The sequence below is a fragment of the Athene cunicularia genome, assembly GCF_003259725.1.
Source record: "Athene cunicularia isolate RWA chromosome 1 unlocalized genomic scaffold, athCun1 chr1_part2, whole genome shotgun sequence".
Classification (NCBI taxonomy): Eukaryota; Metazoa; Chordata; class Aves; order Strigiformes; family Strigidae; genus Athene; species Athene cunicularia.
Genome location: NW_020799092.1, coordinates 21,701,160 through 21,722,708, shown reverse-complemented (window position 1 = coordinate 21,722,708; position 21,549 = coordinate 21,701,160). Strand labels below are relative to the sequence as shown.

The window sequence follows — 21,549 nt, the reverse complement described above, 5'->3', positions numbered from 1 at the left end:
TATGACGTGTAATTTTGAAAGATTTGGCTGCCTTAAGAACACATTCTTTTCTTTCCCTCCCCCATGTTCAAAGTCAGCTACAGCCTCATCCTAGAAGGTTGGGTTTTTTTTCTCTGAAGTCAGGAGGCACTAACAAAACGAAGCACTTTGAATCATTTCCCACCAAGCATCACAAATGCATTCCCCCGATTCTCACTGTACTCCTGCCCACACCACACGGAAGCGCTTGGTGCCACCGCACAGTGTTATGTGACAGTGAGTTTTGGTCATCAAAAGTGGGTCTGCACAACACCCTTAATGTTAAATTCTTGTGATTGCACCTCACTTTTGTGCTGGCATATTCAGCTGTATGTAGCTCACTACGAGCTCCCTATGTGACAAAGAAAACCCTGGTAACTGAGCCTGGGAAGGTGGGTCACCACTGCCCTTCCTGTCAGCATGCAGGCTAGGAAATACATTAGCTGCTCAAGAACAGACGGCTACAGTTTCTATCTGCAAATGCAATATGACTCAGGCACTAATTGCATACATGAGGGTGAAAAACGGAATGCATGCAGAGTATAGCAGTCGGTCAACATACAGAATCTTGGTGGTTTTTCATCTCTTTCCATCCAATGGACCCTACAGCAGAATGGGTACGTGTCACCACATCACACCTACTAATTACTGACATGCTGTTTGCCTGTGTCCTTCCACCTTGTCATCTATATGCCTTCCGGAGTAGGCTATCTTTTTATACAGTCTAGAATAGCATACATTCAATGCTGCTTTCATCTCAATCAGTAACTAAAATTCCAAGGAAACACAGCTAACTCAGCTGGTGTAAAATCAGCAGGAGCTCCCTATCAGTGATGATGCAAAACAGTCTTGCACAAAGGGACACTAACCACAGTCCATTAAAACTGAGGACAAAAGTATAATTCAGTGCTCCCCCCACAAACCTTTTAGGCAAGGTGACAGACACACAGATTTTTGAAATTAACAGCCAGGCTTGTAAGAAGTGCCACAAGACCTTAGCTCAGTTGCAAAAAAAAAGGAACCTGCAACAGTTAGGAACTATTGACCTTTGAAACTAAAGCAAAAAAGCCACCTACCAAATCGCTCTGCAAACTGGTCTCTCAGTAGAGCAATGGGAGTTTGGAGAAGCATCTTTAGGAACCTCTCTTAGCCTTCTGCTACTGTCACCACTACACCAAGCAGAGTCAGCTGCATCTAACCAAGGCCATACTCCTTCCTTTAATGCTTCCCATCCAAGCAAACTGACTTAATGTGACAGCTGATTAAATCAGGAGTATTATAACAGAAAGTTACACTCACACCCCTAACAAAATCTGGAAACTTAAGATACTGAACTACTCTTTCTTTCCTTCCCTTTACTGGGCCTCTTCTCCCATTTCAGGGTTTGCTTGTTCCAGAGTGAAGTCTCGTAACTGGGCTGCAATTTTTCATTCATTCCCTGCTCACAAATTCAGCTGTTTTAAAAATATGTGAACTATTACTAAGATTGGGTTAAGCCAAAATATCACCAGTTCAAGCCATGAAAGGATTGACGCTGCAGAGAAAGCTTTGATTTTGTGGAGTTCTTCCCTTGGAGTTTTACCTTGCAAATAGGACCACAGAAAGCTGTATGGTGTGATGTTACAGGGAAGGCTAAGGAGATGTTTTTCCCTGTAACACAGCACTGGACACAAGGCTGGAAAGAAGGAGCTACAACTGTGGAGGTTGCTCCTTTATTTCTCAAAAAGCCCAAGCTCTCCACCCTGCCTCTCCCCATCAGCTGGAAGGAATTCTGCCCCTTCCCTCCCTGCTTCATCCCGTCTCAATTGCACCTTCTCAGATAAGTACTGTCACTACTAAGCAGCTGAACATGGATGGGTATCAGAGATGCTAGAAAGCAACATCCCATTCTTTTCTTTTGGAAGCTTATCACTGTATTCTTCTCTTTGTCCTGGATCTTAAGGGCTCTAGGGAAGAAACAGCAAGTAATACTAGACAGCTCTGACAGCTGCTGTATGCTCTCTAGGAGGAAGATGGGCAGAACTAGGATTTTTTCCTTCATTAGCAATCTTCAGAAACACTGCCACAAAAATATCAAAGAATTTTTTAATGAAAAAGCTAAATATGGAGCAGTTGTAACTCCATCTCTGACAGAAAATATTCCTAGTGTGTTTCACATGATTTTGGAGCCCAGTATTACTCATCTCCCTTCCATATGCTGGGACAGATCCATAGTAGATGAGGGCAAACATGCAGGAGAGCAAGGAACGACCAAAGAACTTGCCTGCATCTCAGTACCAGGCGTTTGCAAAGCAAGAAAGAGCACAGCAGTACTGAGACAGTAATCACTGATCTCACCAACTGGCAGGGAGAAGTGCTGTTTATCCCAATCACTGAAGCATGCCAATGTCGAAGATAAAGTGCCTAGGCCAATAAACAGTGTAGGGCTTAGCTTACTAGCTTGCGCTTTGCTTACTAGCCTATGCACCAACAGCTAAATTATGGGGGAAGCACAGCGCAGCAGCCTCTCTCCCATGGATTCCGCCCTTGAGGCTTCTGAGGCAACTTTGTCATTGCATTGTATGCTCTCCCTTCTCAACAACATTACCATCTCAGCAGACGAAGCTGTCCAAAGTAGCATGTCTGGAAAAATGTTGAAGTGATGACAGCATGGGATGAGAAAGTCACAGAGAAGATGATGCGATGTCTAGTTCCAAGCTGATATCTAGATCTTGCAGAACACCTAGAGGTAAATGAATAGTGAAAAACCAAAGTTGCTTGGACAGGGAGAGGCAGGCTTGGAGAATCAGCCAAGGTGATAAGGCAAAAAAAAAGGAAAGTGACCCAGAAAAATAAAAAAAGGCAGTGGTCAAACACAGCTGTCTGCTTACATCATAGACAACTGGGAACGCAGGCCAGCCAAGTCAGAGGTTTTCCAGATCCTATACTAAACAAAATTACAACCTCTCTCCCAGTTTGGCCTCAGTACAAATATACTCCACCCCAAGATTTCATTATACAAAGCAAACCAGAGTTTTACAAGTACTCCATTTCTGTAACCAGCACAAACCCACAATTCCAATTAAGAGGAAATGAAGTGCAAAAGGAATTGTTTATACCAGGTCTCCCTAACCATTACAGAACAGGTCAGCATTATCACTACAGACCTATTATTACTCTGTTTTCACTGTACAAATAGTAATACCAGAAACATTTGTATTATGAATATCTAATTACTATTTATTGGTAGTATTCATATTCAAAGGGAAAATTCAAAGGAACAAAAGGAAAAGGAAACTAAAACTTAACATGTTACTAACGCATTCTTGACCACAGCTCCTTAATTAGAGCTTTTAAGTGAAGTACCTGAAGAGATGGATTGCAAGGAGACCAATCCCTCTCATCAAAGATAGATAAATGAGTGCAACAGACCGGGACCTACTGATCTTCTCAATATTGCAACTTGCTGACTCTCACTCACCGAGACATTACAGTGAAACTAGGCATCTCTATTTTCATGAACTTCTTTTAACTTCTATTTAACTTCTAATGAATTTGGAGCTGTGAAATATGAAAAAAAAAAATGCATAGTAACAAAACCTGCCTGTCTCCCCCTAAAAAAGGAAAACACACTTGTAGGGTAATTAACACAAATGTCAAAGAACAGTTATAATAGACACTGAGTAAGAAATACCTTTAAGCTAATAAGAGGGTGCCTGGGACAAGGACAAGAACAAGTAGGGCCAGTCGTTAAAAGTAGAATCAGCAGCAGATCTTTTCTTATGACAAGAAAGCAGGAACATTTGGAAGAAGGAAAAAAAAAAAAAGAAAAAGGCATTCTGGACTACAAAGGCAGGAGGAGCAAATCTGTGAACTTTATGCTGTAGAACAGGGATAACATTGCTGAACATCTGCAAAGCAAATAAAAGAGAACTGAAATACAGATAAGGACTTGGGACTAGCTTAGCAAGATGGGATATATGAAACTAAGAAGGAATTTAAAAGGTTCTCAGCTATTCTACTTTTATATCATTAAATATTAAAGAAAACAACAAAAAATCACTTATGGAAGCACTAGAGTATGCATCGGCATACTCCCAAGCACTGAGCCACAAGAGAGAAAATGGCCACAAGCCTGCAGAGACAGCCATTTTACCTGCTGACAGAGGTATCAGAGCGATACCAGAGGCCTGCTTTGACATACACGTTTGCAAACCAGTGAACCACAAATTGCAGCTCCTGGAGGAAAGGCATAGCTGCAGAGCACCAGCCTCACTCCTAGTTTCCACCAACATGTAAATAACTATAACAAGCATACAGAAAACAGGAATGAAAATATCCGTATCACCACATGGAATCTTCTTAGTAGCAGCCCTCTCTTCCAACAGGTTTCACAAAGCAAGTTCCTGTACTGTTTGTTACAATATTAGAGAATGTAGAACCTATTATCCTAGAAGACATGCCTCAGTGAGAATAATTCCAATTCAAACTTGAGCCATCAGAACTGTTTACAGATTTACAGGTGATGGCTCAACCTTGCACAATAGCACTGGATCTCTCCCTCTCTGGAATACCACTCTAGAAACATTTGAACATGAAGCTCTTTGCCTTTCTCACTGCTACAATACATTGGTGGTTCAGTCATCATATAGATGACAGCCACGTTAAGTGCTTATAAAAATAAAACAATTGATTCACCCTTGCTAAATTATTGGCCTAAAAAGCACTTTGAACCCGATTCCTTCATTCATCTTCTAATCAAGGGCACTTTCTGCACAAAGTATATTACACTAATTTTACTCAAACTGTGCTAGCTTTCAGCCTGCTGTGATGCAATCTAACTTAAAAGTATGTTTGAGATTTAAAATCCAAGGGGACACTACCCTTTTATTTCCCTATGCTCCCTCTTGCAATTACCTAAAGGCTAAAGGTTTTACAATTGACTCCATTTTCTACTTCAATTTCATCAATTCTTTGTTTTTTCAAATTAAATTTGGTCAAGCTTTATAATGTATTATCACAGATCTCTGAAAGATTTAACCAGGATTTCAAGGACAGATTACAAACAAACTGAACATTCTACCTTGTCAAGAATAAGAGGTGCTTACTGATAGTGTAGCAACTCAGTATCTTGCTTCCCTTTTTTGCTTCACTTTTTAAATACATATTTCAAATAGGCATATTATAGAAATAGCATCAGTATATGTCTAACTCTTTAAGTGTTTCACTAACAACAAACCAAGAGATATGTGCAAGATCTATAACTTACGGTTTTAAAGATTCGCTCTTAAGAAATAATATATAGTAAGAATTTACGTGACCATCCCTATAACACTGTGGCCTCAGAATCCGAAGGACATTATCTAATAGTTTAAAGAATCTCTGATAGAGTGTTTAACAGAGTTGCAGTTCTGTTTCTCCTTAGCAGTCACCAAAGCTATCAGTATAGCATGATCAGTATAGTATGATTTTCCTTCTAAAACTCAAGAGACTTGTATGCCCAGTGACTTAGGTGAATTCATAACATAACGGATAAAACCAAAGGCCTGATACTGAGGTTTCCAAGGCATTCGAGAAGATTATTCATGTCAATATGAAACATTTTAGAAGTCTTTGGAATGAAATTACTGGAGGGGAAAAAAGGTAATACGATGAAGAATATCAAACAGGTTTTACTTTTCTGGCTTAGCTCTATCAAAGCTGCAAGATCAACAGATTTCTGAAGTTAACCAGCACTTCAAGAAAGGCAAGGTGGTGCAGATAATAAGAAGAACCTCACACTCTCATGATTTAGAATTCAAGTCTTTTATTCATTTCTTATTGTGAGTAGGACAGTGTTCATTATGACTGTTAACCCCAAGCGCAGGTATCACCCCACTCCACATTGCTGTTGGTCCATCCTTTCTTCCCTTCACTGTGAAGGGGGCACTGTCAAGAGATAAGTGTCCCCATAAGAGGGAAGAGAAGACCTCCTGCTGTCGTAGAAAAACCTAGAAAAACAAATCATTGAAGAAGTTAGTCTTTTCTCAAAAAAAAAAATGTCAGAAATTCAAGCAGACATCATAAAAAAAGATCTCTGTAACCGGCATCAATCTGGCTTCCTTGATAGCTGCATTAGAGATGCACCAAGGACTGAGCCATGCGTACCAAAGCCCTCTTCTGACCTTGGAAAAGGCCTTTCCAGGTCAAGGAGTGAGATGCAGTGAAGGCTGTGTTCTAAAGGTAAAACGTAGTTCCTGTTACCTTTCCTGTGGGTGGAGGAGTTCAATCTCTGCAATTGTTGATCCAGCATCTTTCACAAGCATTACATTCCTGTGGAAATATTTCATGTGGAGGAAAAATGGTGTAAAAGTTTAAGCAAAGTCAAACTGCAGCCTCTTTCTGCCTAGTTCTCTTGCTGACAAAGCTTCAGTATTTGCCATCCGGTACACAAACATTTCCATTTGGGCACTGACAAGCATTCATACATCACATTACATTTGTTCTACTCCTCCCATACACTGCTGTAAAAATGGGTAAGGAGAGGAACCATAACATTTGTGTTCTGCTGGCCTTGTGTTTGTTAGATGGATGGGAAAATAGATACACAAGCATACAAAATTTCCTCCTGAAACTCATAAAATACTATACAAGTTTCAGGCTTAATACACAATACCACTCAACAGACAAAATCCAGAGAATAAATACTAGCACACAGTGCTTTGCACAGCAGTAGTGAGGAAGAGAAACTGCACAGGCACCCTTGGGCAAACTACACTTCTTGTGAACAGCAGATATGACATACTTATGGTTGCACAAACAGTCAATGTAACATTCCCATTCCTCATCATGGTATAACTGAAACAGTCATCTTGACTCCTGGCCTCCCACTCCATTGACAAGACAGAGTTGAAAGGATACCTGTGTATAGGGCTATTGCTTAGTCTTCTCTCTCTGCTTCATGGCACCTTCCTGTTTAGTCCACGTAACACTGTGTACAGTTGTCACCTCTCCAGCTCCTTTCTCCTCAAAATGTAAGTATTTTACGACACAGATAAACTAAGCATCAAGGAAGCGCAGTAGTATCACTGCTTCCACCATAAACAGGAAATCTGCATAGAAAAAATGCGTGACTGGCCAAAGAGGTAGCAACAACTGCGTTACTGGCTAATATAATACGGATTTTGCCTCTCTCTCTAACAACAAATGCTATTTCGTCCAAGAAGGATCATCCCTATAAATTCTGGAATTTAACACACATCTCTGAAAATGCATGAATGTGGTAAATTAGTTTTTTCTGATGACAATACTTTATTGAAAAAATTCCAATGATCTTTAATAAAACTCCATTTCTTTTCCATTCCTCTATTACAATACCTCAATTATATTGCAATTTGTCTACAACAAAAAGTCAGTCCTGCTTTGGAAAGCTGTACAGATCATATTACATTAAACCACAGATAAACATAATACAGTACCTATACTCAGGAAAATGCAAAGCATTACATGGATAATGGAAATTTAAAAGTTCACTGTTGATCAAAAGCAACTGCACTTCTAGTGACAGCCCCACACGATATTATTAACAGACTTCTGCTACTTCTCTCTCTCTCTCTCTCTCTCTCTCTCTCTCTATATATATATATATAAAAATATATATAAATATATATAAATATATATAAATATATGACGATAAAACTATACAACCCAGCAAAAATCCACGTTAGACTCTGACTCTCTGTCCTCATCTTGTCAAGGCCCAGATTAGCACAGCTGACCCTTCTCAGGTAGAGCACATTCCATGACTATTCCTCCTATTCAACTGACCTCAGCCTATGCACCAGCAGCCAATGCTTTTTTAATAAGATACATGTACAGAAGCACATCAAAGAGTTCTGAAAGCAAAAAGAAATGGCAACAGAAAATGTAATTCAATGTACATAACACCTTCAAAGTCCTTTCTCGGGTATTTATCTTCTCTTATTAAAAGATAGACTAAAAAGCCTTCACCTCAGCAACATCAATGACCACTCAACTGACAACAGACTTTGGATATAACTAGTTGTGTAGTTCCTATGCATTTCAACTGCTTCCCTGAACCACTCTGCTTCCTATAGAAGTGGACAAAAGAATGACATATTTAACTCCCCAAACACATTTCCTTCCAAGCAAACAAAAATTACACTAAGACACAGTACTATATGCAGTTTCAGATAGCAAATTGCCTCCAAATAAGTAGACTTAGCAGACACACAAAAATGCACATAATCTTTTATGAGCCCTTCCCCCTCACACACTTGGCAGACCATAACACGCTGACATATTACTATGCAGACTCTGTATATTCTAGTAACACTTGTACTCTTTCTAAATGAAACAAAGGGGAGATGCAGAAATACCTTGAAGATGTCTTGTCTAAGTACCATGTAAATGTTGACTTTTCTATCAGCCTAATCCATCATCTGCTTTTCAGTCAGTGTGAGGAACCTACCCATTCTTCCTTTCACATACATACCACACCTTTCCTGCCCATGGAAGTCTAGGCTAAGAATGGAAGATATTCTGCCTTCCTAAAAACTCTACATCAAAGTTGCAGAGGACACTTTGTTATGTCATATCTAGTAAGAAAAAAAAAAAACACAAAACTTCTATATTGACAGCCAAGTGTGAAAATGTGGAGGATCTGGAAGTGTACTCTAAAGTCCTGCTTGTTTTACACCCAAAAAATTTTTCCTGAACAGTTGACTAAATCACCTGGAATAGTCCCCTTGTTCATTAAAAAAAAAGTCTCACATACATTTCTATTCTTCTATCCCTTACTACACTGAGAAACAAAAGGTTACAGGTGTATCTGAGTGAATAGGCTCATGTTCAGGGCCAGATAACCACTGTTCTTCCCAAGTATTACAGTCATCTAAACTCAGTACAGTGACACATAACCAGGCAAGTACTACAGCTAGTTTCCTTATCAACAGCCCTCTTCCTTGAAATACAGTCCCCAAAGGCTAGCATGCCTAGCATATATTACATACAGAAAGGCTGGTGAGATTCCTCCATACAAGAAAAAGCTGGGAGTGCTCAAGATCACCAAAAGCTGTTTTACTGCCTCACCTCCCTCTCTGCTGACGAACTGACACATGCTTCAGACTCCTTTGCCTCCACTAACAGAACTCACTTTATCTATTTCACATCTCCAGTCTGACTGGATTAAAAAAAAAAAAAACTTTCTCCATGAGCTTCATCTCAGACATTGACTTTGATCATCGCTATATTTAACAAAGCTCTTTCCAAATCTCCATCCAAAGTAGTTTTCACTTTGCACGTTTGATCTCCTTTCACTTTGCAGCAACTCAGTTCCTGGGATTTCCAGCCTGTGGTCCACACAATATTTTCAAAGGCTGTATGAACAGTGAGAAGCTACTGAGAAAAGCACACCAGTCATTCAGAATCCTAAATGGTGCCTGATGTGCACTGGAGACTAGTTGCATGAGTATCAAAAACACAGATCCAGCTTAGTTCCCATATGTAAACGTTGTTCCCAATTTTAGTGTGACTACCCAAGGTAATGACAGGAAACAGAATTCGGAATTTATCAACTACTACTTAGCTGTAAGTGAGCTAAGAACATTTATGAAAGTATAAAAGCTCCTGTTGTGTTCTGCATATTGGTACATATTCTGACCACATTTTTTTTTCCCCCCAACCCACTTGGACACATTTCTCCCCATTTCCAACTGATTCAGATTCAAACCTCCCCTACGTCAGACTAGTGCTTCCACATCCTGCTGTTCTCTTCTCTTTTACTTTCTTTTCAGAAAGAGAAGTCATCCTACTAGAGGTCAGCGTTTTAATCTCTGGTAGGAGACTTACTTAAAATGGAGGTATTGTTATGATGGAACATACTAATGATGTGTACAACTATAATTCTTTGATGATGTCTAGATCAGTGTTCTCCAAAGCAGAGTGCACATTCCGCAGGGGGTACACAAGACAATCCATAAGGCTGCAGGAAGAATATCTCTTTTGCACCATTAATAAATACAATTAAATAAATGTTTCAAAACAGTATTAATTTAATCTTTACCTCATCGTTTTTTAACTTCTGTTTCTGTGTATGTTTTATAATGTACATAGTAATATATGTATATAACTTTAAATAAACATATACTGGGGTGCATACTCAAAATGTTTTTTACTGATAGGTCTGTGCAATCAAAAAGTTTGAGACACCTCTGGTCTAGATAACTGAAGACATGGTTGAAGTTACTAGTTGTTGGCCATTAAGTCAGAAACACTACATACCTTGCATTTCCCACTTTCTTTTAACTTGCTATTTTGAATATTTTTTCTATCCGGAGATATATGAAGTCTCCATGAAGAATACTGTCCTTTACTATCATGATGTTTCTAAGGCATCTATCATGTAATCTAAATAGTACTCTGTAAATACCATTACACAGTAATTAATACCTATGTAAGAGTCACAGAAGAGAATAATGGACCTGGTTTTTGGCTTTTCCTGGTTCAGAGTTTTTACTTAATACTTCAAAGTTGGGACTGATAGCATTTGGGTGTCTGAGAACATTTTGAGCTTTTATTTTTTTCCTGTATTCCTTTTCTTATCTTCCCCTTACACAAAAATCTTTTAATGTTACGTAGAAACAATTTTTTCTTAAGTGTTATGTAAAGACATATGAGCATCTCAATTAATAAGAAGGCCTTAAATACTCTTCATTATATTGTAATGGGCTAGTGACTTCTACAAACCCAAAAAGCAATTTATCTTTTATACGTATCAGTTTGGATTTACTGATATGACTGGTTAAACTAATCAAAGAGAGGCCAGGATTCAGAAACAGAGGAGAAAGTCTCAAAGAGGCTTTTCATATCTAGGAAACTTCATACCAGAATTTTGAAAAATTCACCTAGATTCATTTGAACAAATGTGCACCACGGCACCCTACCATAGAAAATTAGACTGATTTAAGGATATGATTTATTTATGATTAATGTCAAACCTATTTATTTGTTATAGGTGAATCCCTGCTGTTGTCCCTAAATCTCGAGTAACCATCATGCACCACATGAAACTTCTGAGTTTTTTAAAGCATCATTACAGCATGAAGCTGGTTGCTTACTATATGCATTTGTAAACTATGCTTCTTGCACAAAAACAATGCATGTCAGCAATACCAGAAGTTCTTCACACTCAAAGGGGTACCAGGCTTCAGATTCAAGGGAACCAATATTTGATGTGAAATGGTAAAATATATGTATATCCACATGTAATTTCAGTTACCATCAAGTAGCACTGTGGTAAAATATTCAAGAACATTTCAAGAAGAGACCTATATGTACGAGAAGTACATAAGAGAATCACCCCAAAAGTAGCATTAGATAGCAGGTGGGCAAAAAAGGAAGTAGCAAAAAAAAGCCAATGGGCTCTCAGCCCATGAAGTTGACCACTGGCTGACAGTAAGAATGTTTTTTACCTTCATAAAATAAAATCCTATAGGTAATGACTGCAGAATCTTCCTCATCTATTCCTTGGTTTTTAAAGCAGGTTAAAACAAACATGTCACCAATGGCATAACTGATCTTACTGTGGAGCAGAGAAATGGATGGACTAGATAAATTCCTTCCAGCCTTATTTTCCAGTACTCTTTTAAGATGTGGCAATTTTGGTGAAGTTTGATTTTTTTTTAAGGCACATACTGTGCCTTACAGAGGCAGTGGAGAAAGTGGAATGTTGAATCAGAATTAGGACATCAGGTAACCAAACACCAAATCATATAGATCAATGTGTCTACTGTACTACAGCTAGTCTTTTGATGGTTAGAATTCTGTAAATTAGACTCACCATTCAAAGGGACAGTTCAGGGACTCTGCCTCTCTCCTCCGTCCCCCTTACTCCAGTTAATATTTTGCAATCCATTTCTCCCAGTACCGGAGGTTTCTCAGGTCACAGTCACATGAGTTTCTTCTGCTGCTGCTGCTGCCACCTACCAGTTTTATTACTCTGTTGCAGCAGAAGGGCATACAGAAGAAGTTCTTGTTCAGCATGGACATAATCATCATCCTTTGTCTAAGATGTCATGGCTTATTCAAGTTCTACAACATTTCCCCATACACTAGGCAAAGCACTGGGCACAACCAAGATCAACATAAGGATCTGAAAGCCATTCCATAAAGAGCATGATCTGTTAAACCACCTTTCAAGCAATGTTAAACTTCTGGAGAATGCAGTAAATTTTGACCAACTCTTCCCACCAAAGATCACTTGTAGACACTGCAAAGAACTAGTACCGTCTGTCTTTCAATAAAATCTTCACATAAAGTATGTAAAATCAGGTTAGAGATGCAAAACTGTGAGCCAACATGAATTTGTTCGACAAATTTGAGGAAAAGAAAATTTTTTAGACATTATTACAAACCCACAAATCTCTCCACCAAAAAGACACCCAACCACATGCCTGAAAGTGTTACACCCGTGTCCTATAGCAGCTGATGCACAAAAATATACACAAATAAAGGAATAGGCCTGCCCAGTGCTGAGACGCAAGAAGTGGGTGTGTCTGAAAGGAAAAAGCATTGGAAACATAAGTATAACAGGTCTGTAAAATTATCTTGCAAGTAAAATTAAAGACACAAATTATACACTCAATTATACCAGTGAAATTGGATATCACTCCACTGACTTTCACAGAGCGATTCCAGCTTTATCTCAGTGTAATTGAGAGCAAAATTTGGCTCTAAAATTATTCCCTCCCACCTTAATTTGAAGCTGCAATTTATGCTATTGCTGAGAAACTTGCTGTGTTTCAGGAAAATATAAATTGAGAATATGAAAAGTAGACTATTTTATGATGATACAGAAGAGTTATTAATGTACACAGAAAGAAGAAGTCTGAAACAAGTGCTAATTCTTTACAGATGTCATGGGAAATAAAATAACTGCATCAGGAAACTTGGAAGCCTATCTGAAGGCTCATATTCTTCCACTCTGAATGGCATTCCAATTGTCTGATATTTACCTCTGAGTAAAATACAGATTCTCCTCCACAGATGAAGTAAAAAAAATATTGAGTTCCCAGCACTTTTAAGTGGTTTGAGATTAAGGGAGGGAATTACCAGAGAAGGATAAAATGTACAAATACTTAGATATAGCTGTAAGGGCAACATAAATGTGTCACCCCATCATCCACAAACAGAAACAGTCAGCCCCACATTCTTTTTCTTTAGCACACACTCTCCCATTTGTCCTCTTTACAGGATCCTGCTCTATTGAATTTTAACAGATTTAATTTAACATTCTTAGGACTAGTTTTTCATACCTATCAACTCCTAATTGATGCAGTTATATTTTATGTTCACCTGGCAAATGAAAAGCATTATACCTTTCAAAAACCTAAGCTAAAAGAGTACACTTGAAGGCAAACTACCTTGATGTGATAGAGGAGGTGGAATTAACGTATTACAAAACTATCCCTCATATACTTACATGAGGGGACTCACTTTTGTCTCATCTGAGTAAAGCAAAGGACAATGACAGTTTTCTTAAAGGTCAACATGTATAAGGAGGGGAAATAAGGAAGTACGATTTTCTCTAAGGATCACTGTTAAAGAAATCATTCAAGAAGTTTCATCAAACTGAACTGATGGGAAGAAAGGAAAGCAGACAAGTTAGCAAACTTACGAAGGTTACAGTAAGAGCAGAAAAAAGTCAATTTACCTGACAACAGGTCGGTTTTGGATGTCACCAAACTGCTGCATTTACCATTTTACCCGCTTGCATTACTGGGGGGAAAAGTTTAGGAAGGAACATTCTCAAGGACTTTTCATAAGTTCTCACTCTTGCCATCGGAAAGGGGAGAAGGGAAGGTTTTCTCTGGATTGTTTGACTTTTTTGGCTCCTGAAAAGTTTTGCAAAGAACAGTAACAAAGTGTGAACTGTTAGAACACATTTCTGTAAAAAAAGGGAGAATAAGTCACACAAAATAGAGCAACAAATCCCACCCGAAATTCAAGCATTTAATTTGTGTCATTGGTTTAAACAAATAAAAAACCCAAAAACTTTTCAACTCAAACTGGAAGTATATGAGGCTTGGAGCCATCCAACAGCAGGCCAAGATCCACCATCAGAATGCTCCAAAAGTCACCCTCAAAGGTTAAGAAAGACTTAAAGAAATAAAACAAAGAAAAAGGCAGCAAACATCTGGTTATAAATCCTGTAGTGTTCAGTTTAAAACAATTCCTAGAACAGTGAAAAAATTAAAAATGAAAAAAGACAGTAGCAACAGAAGTTACCTGTCCGAGCACCTACTATTCCATAGAGAGAACAGGAGTGGGTCTTGTGTCTCACACCAGCCATAAAGCCCATAAACCTTCTCAAAAAGAGTGAGCCATGAGAAAGATACTGTGCAGGTGATTTGTTTTCAAAGTCTCTCTAAGCCCTTAAGGTCCCTTATGTATTTAACTGACAGATATTTGCAATAAGGGGGAGAAAATATTTAGCAAACGTCACTGGTTTCATTTGTTGGATTTTGAAGTCCAGTATAACATCTGAAGAAGCATCTCCTTTGCGTCTGACATACACAGATGTTCCAGAGGTTATTTCCTGAGCAAGTATCACACATGAGAGATAGCACATGAAGTGGGAGAAAACACTCCAAGAGCAACCATAAGCTCAGAACAAAAACATTAACAGTCCGGATATGCATCAAGCATTGACAATGTGTTACGGATGAGGTGTTGGATCATTCCAAGAAAAGATTTTATAAAACAACATTAAAGCATTAAATACAAGGCTTAAGATACAATTCATACATTGACATAGGAAGACATCAATTATAAACACGGTAAGTTGAACAGAAGAAAATCTCCAGGGTTACAAATAACAAAATTTCATCAGATGTAGTTTAAGGAAATCCTTGCAAACAAGAGTTTCTAACTGGCTCTTTCAAACATTACAATATACAAAAAATAGTTGTATCACCATCAGCTGTATTAGCACTATTGTGATCCAGCACTATGTTGACCATTTTTTCAGCACATGCTTCTAAACCAACATACGGAGATAGTGTTAGTGCAACTGTATGAAAGTTTAGCATGTGTTTTTCAGCATATGGAACTGAAGGAAATACAGTGTATAAAGCTGACATCTGTGAAGTTCACCTTCAATGGGAAACCCTGCCTGGTTATCACAGGCTAGATTTGTCGGTGGGTTTTTTTCCCTTTAAGTAAAAACAAGATATCCCCTCGCACCCCCAACCCATTCTATACATGTCACTATTTCAGGAGCAATGGGTAAGTAGGGAGTAAATACACGAGACAAGTGTGCCCCTTTGTACCAGTGAACCCTCAAGCAAGGTTTTCATGCCATATCAACACCCAGTGTCCAAACAATGGTACATGATGTTTTAAATCCTGTGTCCCTCCCTGACCACTATGCATAGACGTATCTCAAACTAGCAATGGAAGCACCAGCCACAGAAGAGCATCTTATCCCAAAGGAGCCAAACTGTAAATCTCTCAAATCTGTTTGTCTTTCAAAAAAATCTTAATGTTTACTTCACAAATTTTACTACTGTAAGGTGTAACCTGGACATTCTGAAAGGGTGATAGGAATGTAAAGTTCTTGTGAGCCACAAAATACTATGGAGACTCAAAAAATAGTCCAGAATGTTCAGTTACCAGCTCTTTCCTTTAACAGATGCTTCCTGTGATAGCAATACAGAGGTCCCACTATACCAACTAACACGTTTACTCCCTGCTGTTATTCCACGTGGTCAATGTGTGCCACAGTTGAAAAGGGAAGGACTGACACTATCAGCCTCTCAAGGAGTGCAGGCACCTACCAGTAAAAAAAAAAAAAAAAAAAAACAACCAACACAACAAAAAACAAACCCAACAAAAAAAACCCACACCACCACCCAAATTCCCCTTAGATAAACAAGCAAGGGGAGAAGAGTCCCTGGAAGAGAGGCTTTACTGCTCAGTGACTAGAAAATTAGGTTTCTTTCATGTTCTGTGGTTCTGTGGCTCTTCATGGAAGTTAAAGACCTTTATATTCTTCAGGTATAACCTGTGCACTTGAAGGCTCAGGAGGAACGATTTGAAAATACCTTTACTGCTGAAGTTCCTTTTCTTGCTGGACCAGCTGGTCCACTCTGCTGCTTAACACCAACAGTCAACCTTTCACTTGATTTTAATAATAATATTTAATTCTACAAAAAAAAAGCCATTTTATTACATTCCTTTTAAAATAAAAAAACCAAACTGTACAAAGAAGCATGATCAAACCTCCATAAAGCAGGTTAATACTGTTCTGTTTATTGCCTCTTGAAGACTCCTCTGCATAGTGTCCGTGAGTTGTGTTTAAGGTCCAAGTGAAGATAAAACAGCAGAGCAGCAGAGAGGTGAGGAAGGGCCACAGAGGTGGGCAGTGCAGAGCCTCAGAGGGTACATGGGACATGCTCCATTAAAGTATCCAGAAAACAGCAGCATTGCACACACACAACCCCCCTCCAAACAAACCCTATTTTCACAAGATTATTTTTCAATTGTAAACATTTTACTTTTTGTTTTTAAAAAAAGAGGCTTATCTTTATATATATATATATATATATATATCTATAGTTCCAGGGCTTTATGAACCCAGAGAATGAGAAAGGAATGAAAAGGGAGGAGAAGAAGGAGGAAAAGGAGGGGAAAGGTAGGGACTGAAAAATGGGTAGCTATTTTGGCTATCTGTTTTCCAAAACAGCTCAAGGCTAATGAGAAAATGCACAGCCAGAAGGACTAAGGAAAATCAGGCAGCCTGGAAAAAAATTAGGAGCTAAACAGCCAAAACCCGAAAGGAAATAAAGCAAAGCAAATGCACACACACAAACACACACAAGTGTGTGCACTCACACCACACACACGTAAGGGTCCAGGATCAATCTGTTAATTGTTTGTGGACCTAGGTTATATCTTTTTTTTTCCTTAATTCTGACTGAGCTCTCTTCTTTTTTGTCCTTTTTTCTTTTTTTTTTTTTATTTTTCTTTTTTAAATCTGCTGCATGTTTCCCAAAGCTAAGAATCGATTATTTCTCCCCAGTTTTATACTCTTTGGATTTCTGCCAACATCAGCTTTTATGATCAGTGGGGAAAAAGTAAGCCTGGTAAGTATTGTATGAACTGCAGCTTTATTCTAAAGTACCTCTAGATGTCTAATCACTTTTAACCAACTCTTCCCTCCTCCACACCTTACCATGTTTCCCCCCTCAAAAAAGGCAAAAAATAAAAACAAAACAAAAAAAACCCACCCCACCAATGTACAGGCTTTTAACTCAGTGTTTTCTTAACAAATAGTCTGCAGTGTTTTCACTTTGGCCACTGTTAAAGATGCAGGCATAGAGAAGGGAGTGTTGGACTAGTATGTATTAAAGAAAAAGGAACATTAACATTGCAGATCTCTCTCAAAAAGACTAAAACACTAACAAATACAAGTCGATGCACGTTTGCTTTAAACTAGTGTAATTCTTTTTCACATTGGATTAAACATTTTGTATACCAAACACTACAGTGCTGTTTATCTCCTTCAATCATGCAAAAAATAGCTAAAACGTGCCACTTCTGCCACCAATAGAGTATGACCAATTCCCCTACGTACCTTCCAAAATCAGGATTTGAAATGAGAAAAACACAAGTACTAAAATCCTCCTTCAAAAGCTTTATAAAGATTTATAGATACAAAGCTGCCAATTAATACCAAGATGGCACAAATTACAGATTTATACAGAAAGCTCACATTAAGTCAACTGACAATTCTCAGCCTCATCATTTGAAAGGCCATATCCTGCAATGTCAGAAAGTGATGACTTTAAAAGGATCCTGAACTTACAGCTTCCATCTACAACAGTAGGAACAGCAGGTATCCAGGAACTTTGATATACTTGGTATTTAACACCTTCAACTCACATTGAGGATTTGAGGCACTCAGCAATTTACAGGATCAAGCCTTACAGAGGTAGAAGAGACTTAACTGGTGCAGTAATTCACAGAAGTTTCTAGAGAGCTGAACAGACAGCTTTCTGAAAATCTTCAAGTGTGAATCATGCTTTAGTGCTTGCCTGTGAACACACATGAACTGCAATACATCTGGGGAACAAAGCAGCATCCAAATAAAATTCCCATTTGGGTTGTGAACTGAGCATCTTCATTAGAAAACTGATGCTGAAGAATGAAAACAATTTTATGTTCTGCAAAAAAGTAGGGGCAGCAATCACAGCACATGTGCCTTTTGCTCTCTTGATTGACCCCCCCACCCCCCTCCCCACCCCTGCCATTTCCTCATTCCTCTGAGCTTCTCTGATAAACAGCATTGCAAGTTGGTTTTAAAAAAAAAATTTACAAGAGAGAGTTCTGTTGGTCATCTATTTACACGTGGCATCACTCCACAAGAAGTTTGATCTCATTGGCTAATAGCTGGTTCATGTTGAATAGAGCCCCCGGGAGCTTGGTGAGCAACTCTCTCTCCGTGGTCTCAGGGTCGCTGTCGACAGAGCTGGAGCTAGCACTCATATTGTCGACAGCGGCACTAGCTGGAGGGCCCAGCTCTGGCTCGCTAGTCTCGCTTGCCGTGGACACCACAGAGAGCAAGGACATGCGCCGCGTCAAGCGACCGGGGGTAAGGAGAGAAGCGGCATAGTCCGCTATGATACCAGCTACATCTAGATTACAAGCCTTGTCAAAGGCAATGAAACCTACATTTGCATTGGCCTCGCAGACGTAGAATGAACCGTCGTCCTTCATCAGTAGGTCAATGCCGCACACGTCCATCCCCAGGATGTTTGACACTTGGACTGCCAACTGCTTGCCTTGTTCACTCAGTGAGCACATCATCCCTACGCCACCTGGAAAGAGAGAAAAAAAAAAACCCTGCTGTCTGTAGTCTGGCCACAGGTGACTGACATCCTTTCTCAAGTGGTTGGTGCTTTTTAGTTGGGAAAGCCCAAAGCCAGCCTGCAAGGATACTGCCGACAACTCAGAAAACAACCTTCTTTCCACAGTGACTACTAATGAACCTGAAGCCACAGCAGGACTTGAAAAGATTCTGACTCGTTTAAAAAAAAAACCCAACAAACAAAAAAAACAAACAAATAACAAAAACCAAACAGTTAAGTGCTGACTTTTCAGTCAAGAAGGTTATCATACATTTTTATGATCCTGGGATATTAAAAAGATGGCCTAACAAAACACACTTGTTCCTTCTAAGGTAAAGGCTTTCCATATATATTTGTAGGTTATCACAAGAAATATTTCAGCAAAATTAAACCAAGTGTTCCTGATAAGACTACACACCCAACAGACATAATTGAGGGGGACAGAGGTTAAGACATTATCATGTCCCTCTCAGTGTGCTATCATAGGTTACTGTCTCTAAAGCAAGAATTAGGGAACATTTGTATCTGAACCTCAGCTGGTCCAGTTTACAGCCCATCATCTAAGTATTAACCAACTCAGACTACATCCATCACAATACGTAAGTTTAAAAAAACCCCAAACAATAACCCAAAAAAAATTAGCAGAAGATTCTTTCAGGCTGTATTTCCTCAGCATCAAGTAGTACCTAAAACCTGTCACACGTTTTGGGCATTTTGACCAACCAAAACTGTACTACACATGAACATGTTTTATCCCACTCCTGATCAGGTTCAGTACAGTTTCAGCTAGGCAACCTCAACCCTGCTTCTTCCTTCTACCCTCAGAAACTCTCATCTTACACTGAGAGCGATGCAGAAACTCAGTTCTGAGTATGCTGTAAGCGATGCAGTAACCTTCCTCTTCCTCCCAGACATGATATTTTGGGAAAAGGTTGCAGTGTGGAACCTGACAGACTTAAGGCAGCACAGCAGCTGCACAATGCGATCCTACTGTTTATTGCCTTCAACAGCTTCCTTCCTCAACACCCTCTTCTACCCTCTTGCCAACTGGCTGTCTCCTCCACCTTCCTCAGTCTAGTTTTCTGTCTTCCTTCTTTATCTGTTCCTCTAAACAGTATGATTATCATGGCTTTAGCATGACACTGTCACTACCACATCAGTTTCCCTGTCTGTGTTCCTAGAATTTTCCCCTCCTTGTCATCCATCCTACCTACCTAATACCTTGGGCAGAGATTGTCTCTCCCTCACACACATCTCACTTAATCCTCACTCCTGTGCTTCCTCTGTAAACCCCCAACAGTAAGCACAATTAAAACAAAATAAAACCTGCAGCTTCTTTCAGTTGGGTTTGTGATTTTTCAACTGGATTGAAAGATTCTGATCAAAACTATGAACAATGCTTTTCCTACCAAGTGAGCAGTTACTCTGCATCCTCCCATCTGTTGAGCAGCGGAGCATGGTGCCCACCACACGGCCTCCTACTACGATGACACGTACATCCTTTCCATGGGACTCTTTAACGTATTTTTGAAATAAGTAAGGGGCATCGTGACGAATCAAATGGCTTAGGTCTGCCAAATGGTGCTTGTCTCGCGCCAGGAACACAGCTTTACCTGTATGAAGAAAAGAACATTGGAAGATTGGAAGAAGCTACCAGATTTGAGCTGTCTCAATGATTCAGTGCATAAAAGTAAAACCTCTGACTAGCATGCTACTCGTTCTCACAGGTCCCATCTGTGGCTTATACCAATTTACAAATTCTTCTGTGGACATCAGTGTTCTACTGCTTCAGTGCCTCTAAGAGTTCAAGTACTGACAGAGATGAGAAGCCATATGAGGAGTAAAAAAAAAAACAAAACAAAACCCATAAAAGAAAAATAAAAGAAAGCAGCCTTAGATAAAGAATGTGGTATTGTAATTTCAACTCCTTTTGGTAAAAGTCCTTAACAAGAGAAAAAAAAGGAAGAAATAAAGAGCAGCAAATATTTAATTAATAACACAGTTTTGTTCATCCAAGAGGACTGGACCCGCAGCCTACAGCTTTGACACATGGGAACCAATGACATGGAACTGTTAAACACCAGTCAGCTAAAAACTCTGAAGTCGCTAGTGTGCGACTGCAGAACCAACCACTTCTCTTCTGGGAAGTTGCTGAGAGCTGCTCTTCCCAATACTTACAAGAGCTCACAACTCCAGAACAAGGCTTCACAGTGGAACAACTACCTTCAGAGGAAAACACTAGGCTCCACAGTATCCAAGATAATTTAGCAGAAGATTCCACAGGACATAGAATAGATGGAATGTACTAAAATTCTGAAAAAAACTCTTCAGAAATCACTAGCTTTTCTGCAAGCAAACATCTTAAGGACTTCAGGTTTTTTAACCTAAAACATGTTATTTCGTTCCCCTTCAGTTCTAGAGCACACCAAAGACATTTTTGTTCTGTTCCAATTTTAACTAATACTGATGAAAGCCACTCCTGAAACAGACTCTACCACTTTTCATCTCATTTCTAGTCTCATAAGATGACATCCCTTTCCATCTTTAGATACATTTCCCAACTCCTCCTCCCCTTTCTTAAGGACTCTTATGTGTCATATTAAATTTATGTTTTGCAATAAGGCTGCACTTTTTTTTTTTGGGG

General features: G+C 39.1%; 1 protein-coding gene across 7 annotated transcripts in view; it reads right to left on the bottom strand.

Annotated features, from left to right (window-relative positions):
* The window catches only part of RIMKLB (ribosomal modification protein rimK like family member B), a 78,286-nt gene that overhangs the window by 13,906 nt on the left and 42,831 nt on the right, over positions 1-21,549 (bottom strand). For 3 of the 7 annotated variants that reach the window (XM_026867719.1, XM_026867718.1, XM_026867721.1), the window contains 2 exons: positions 20,315-20,518; positions 16,986-18,875 (listed from right to left, as the gene is read on the bottom strand). In XM_026867719.1, the coding sequence (XP_026723520.1) occupies positions 18,412-18,875; positions 20,315-20,518 (668 nt within the window). In that variant the 3' untranslated portion in view covers positions 16,986-18,411. Of the gene's footprint in view, positions 1-5,801; positions 5,988-6,240; positions 6,310-6,897; positions 7,089-11,836; positions 11,996-13,708; positions 13,890-16,985; positions 18,876-20,314; positions 20,519-21,549 lie in introns of those variants that run through there. The other 4 variants (XR_003400342.1, XR_003400344.1, XR_003400343.1 and 1 more) reach the window with 4 other exon arrangements.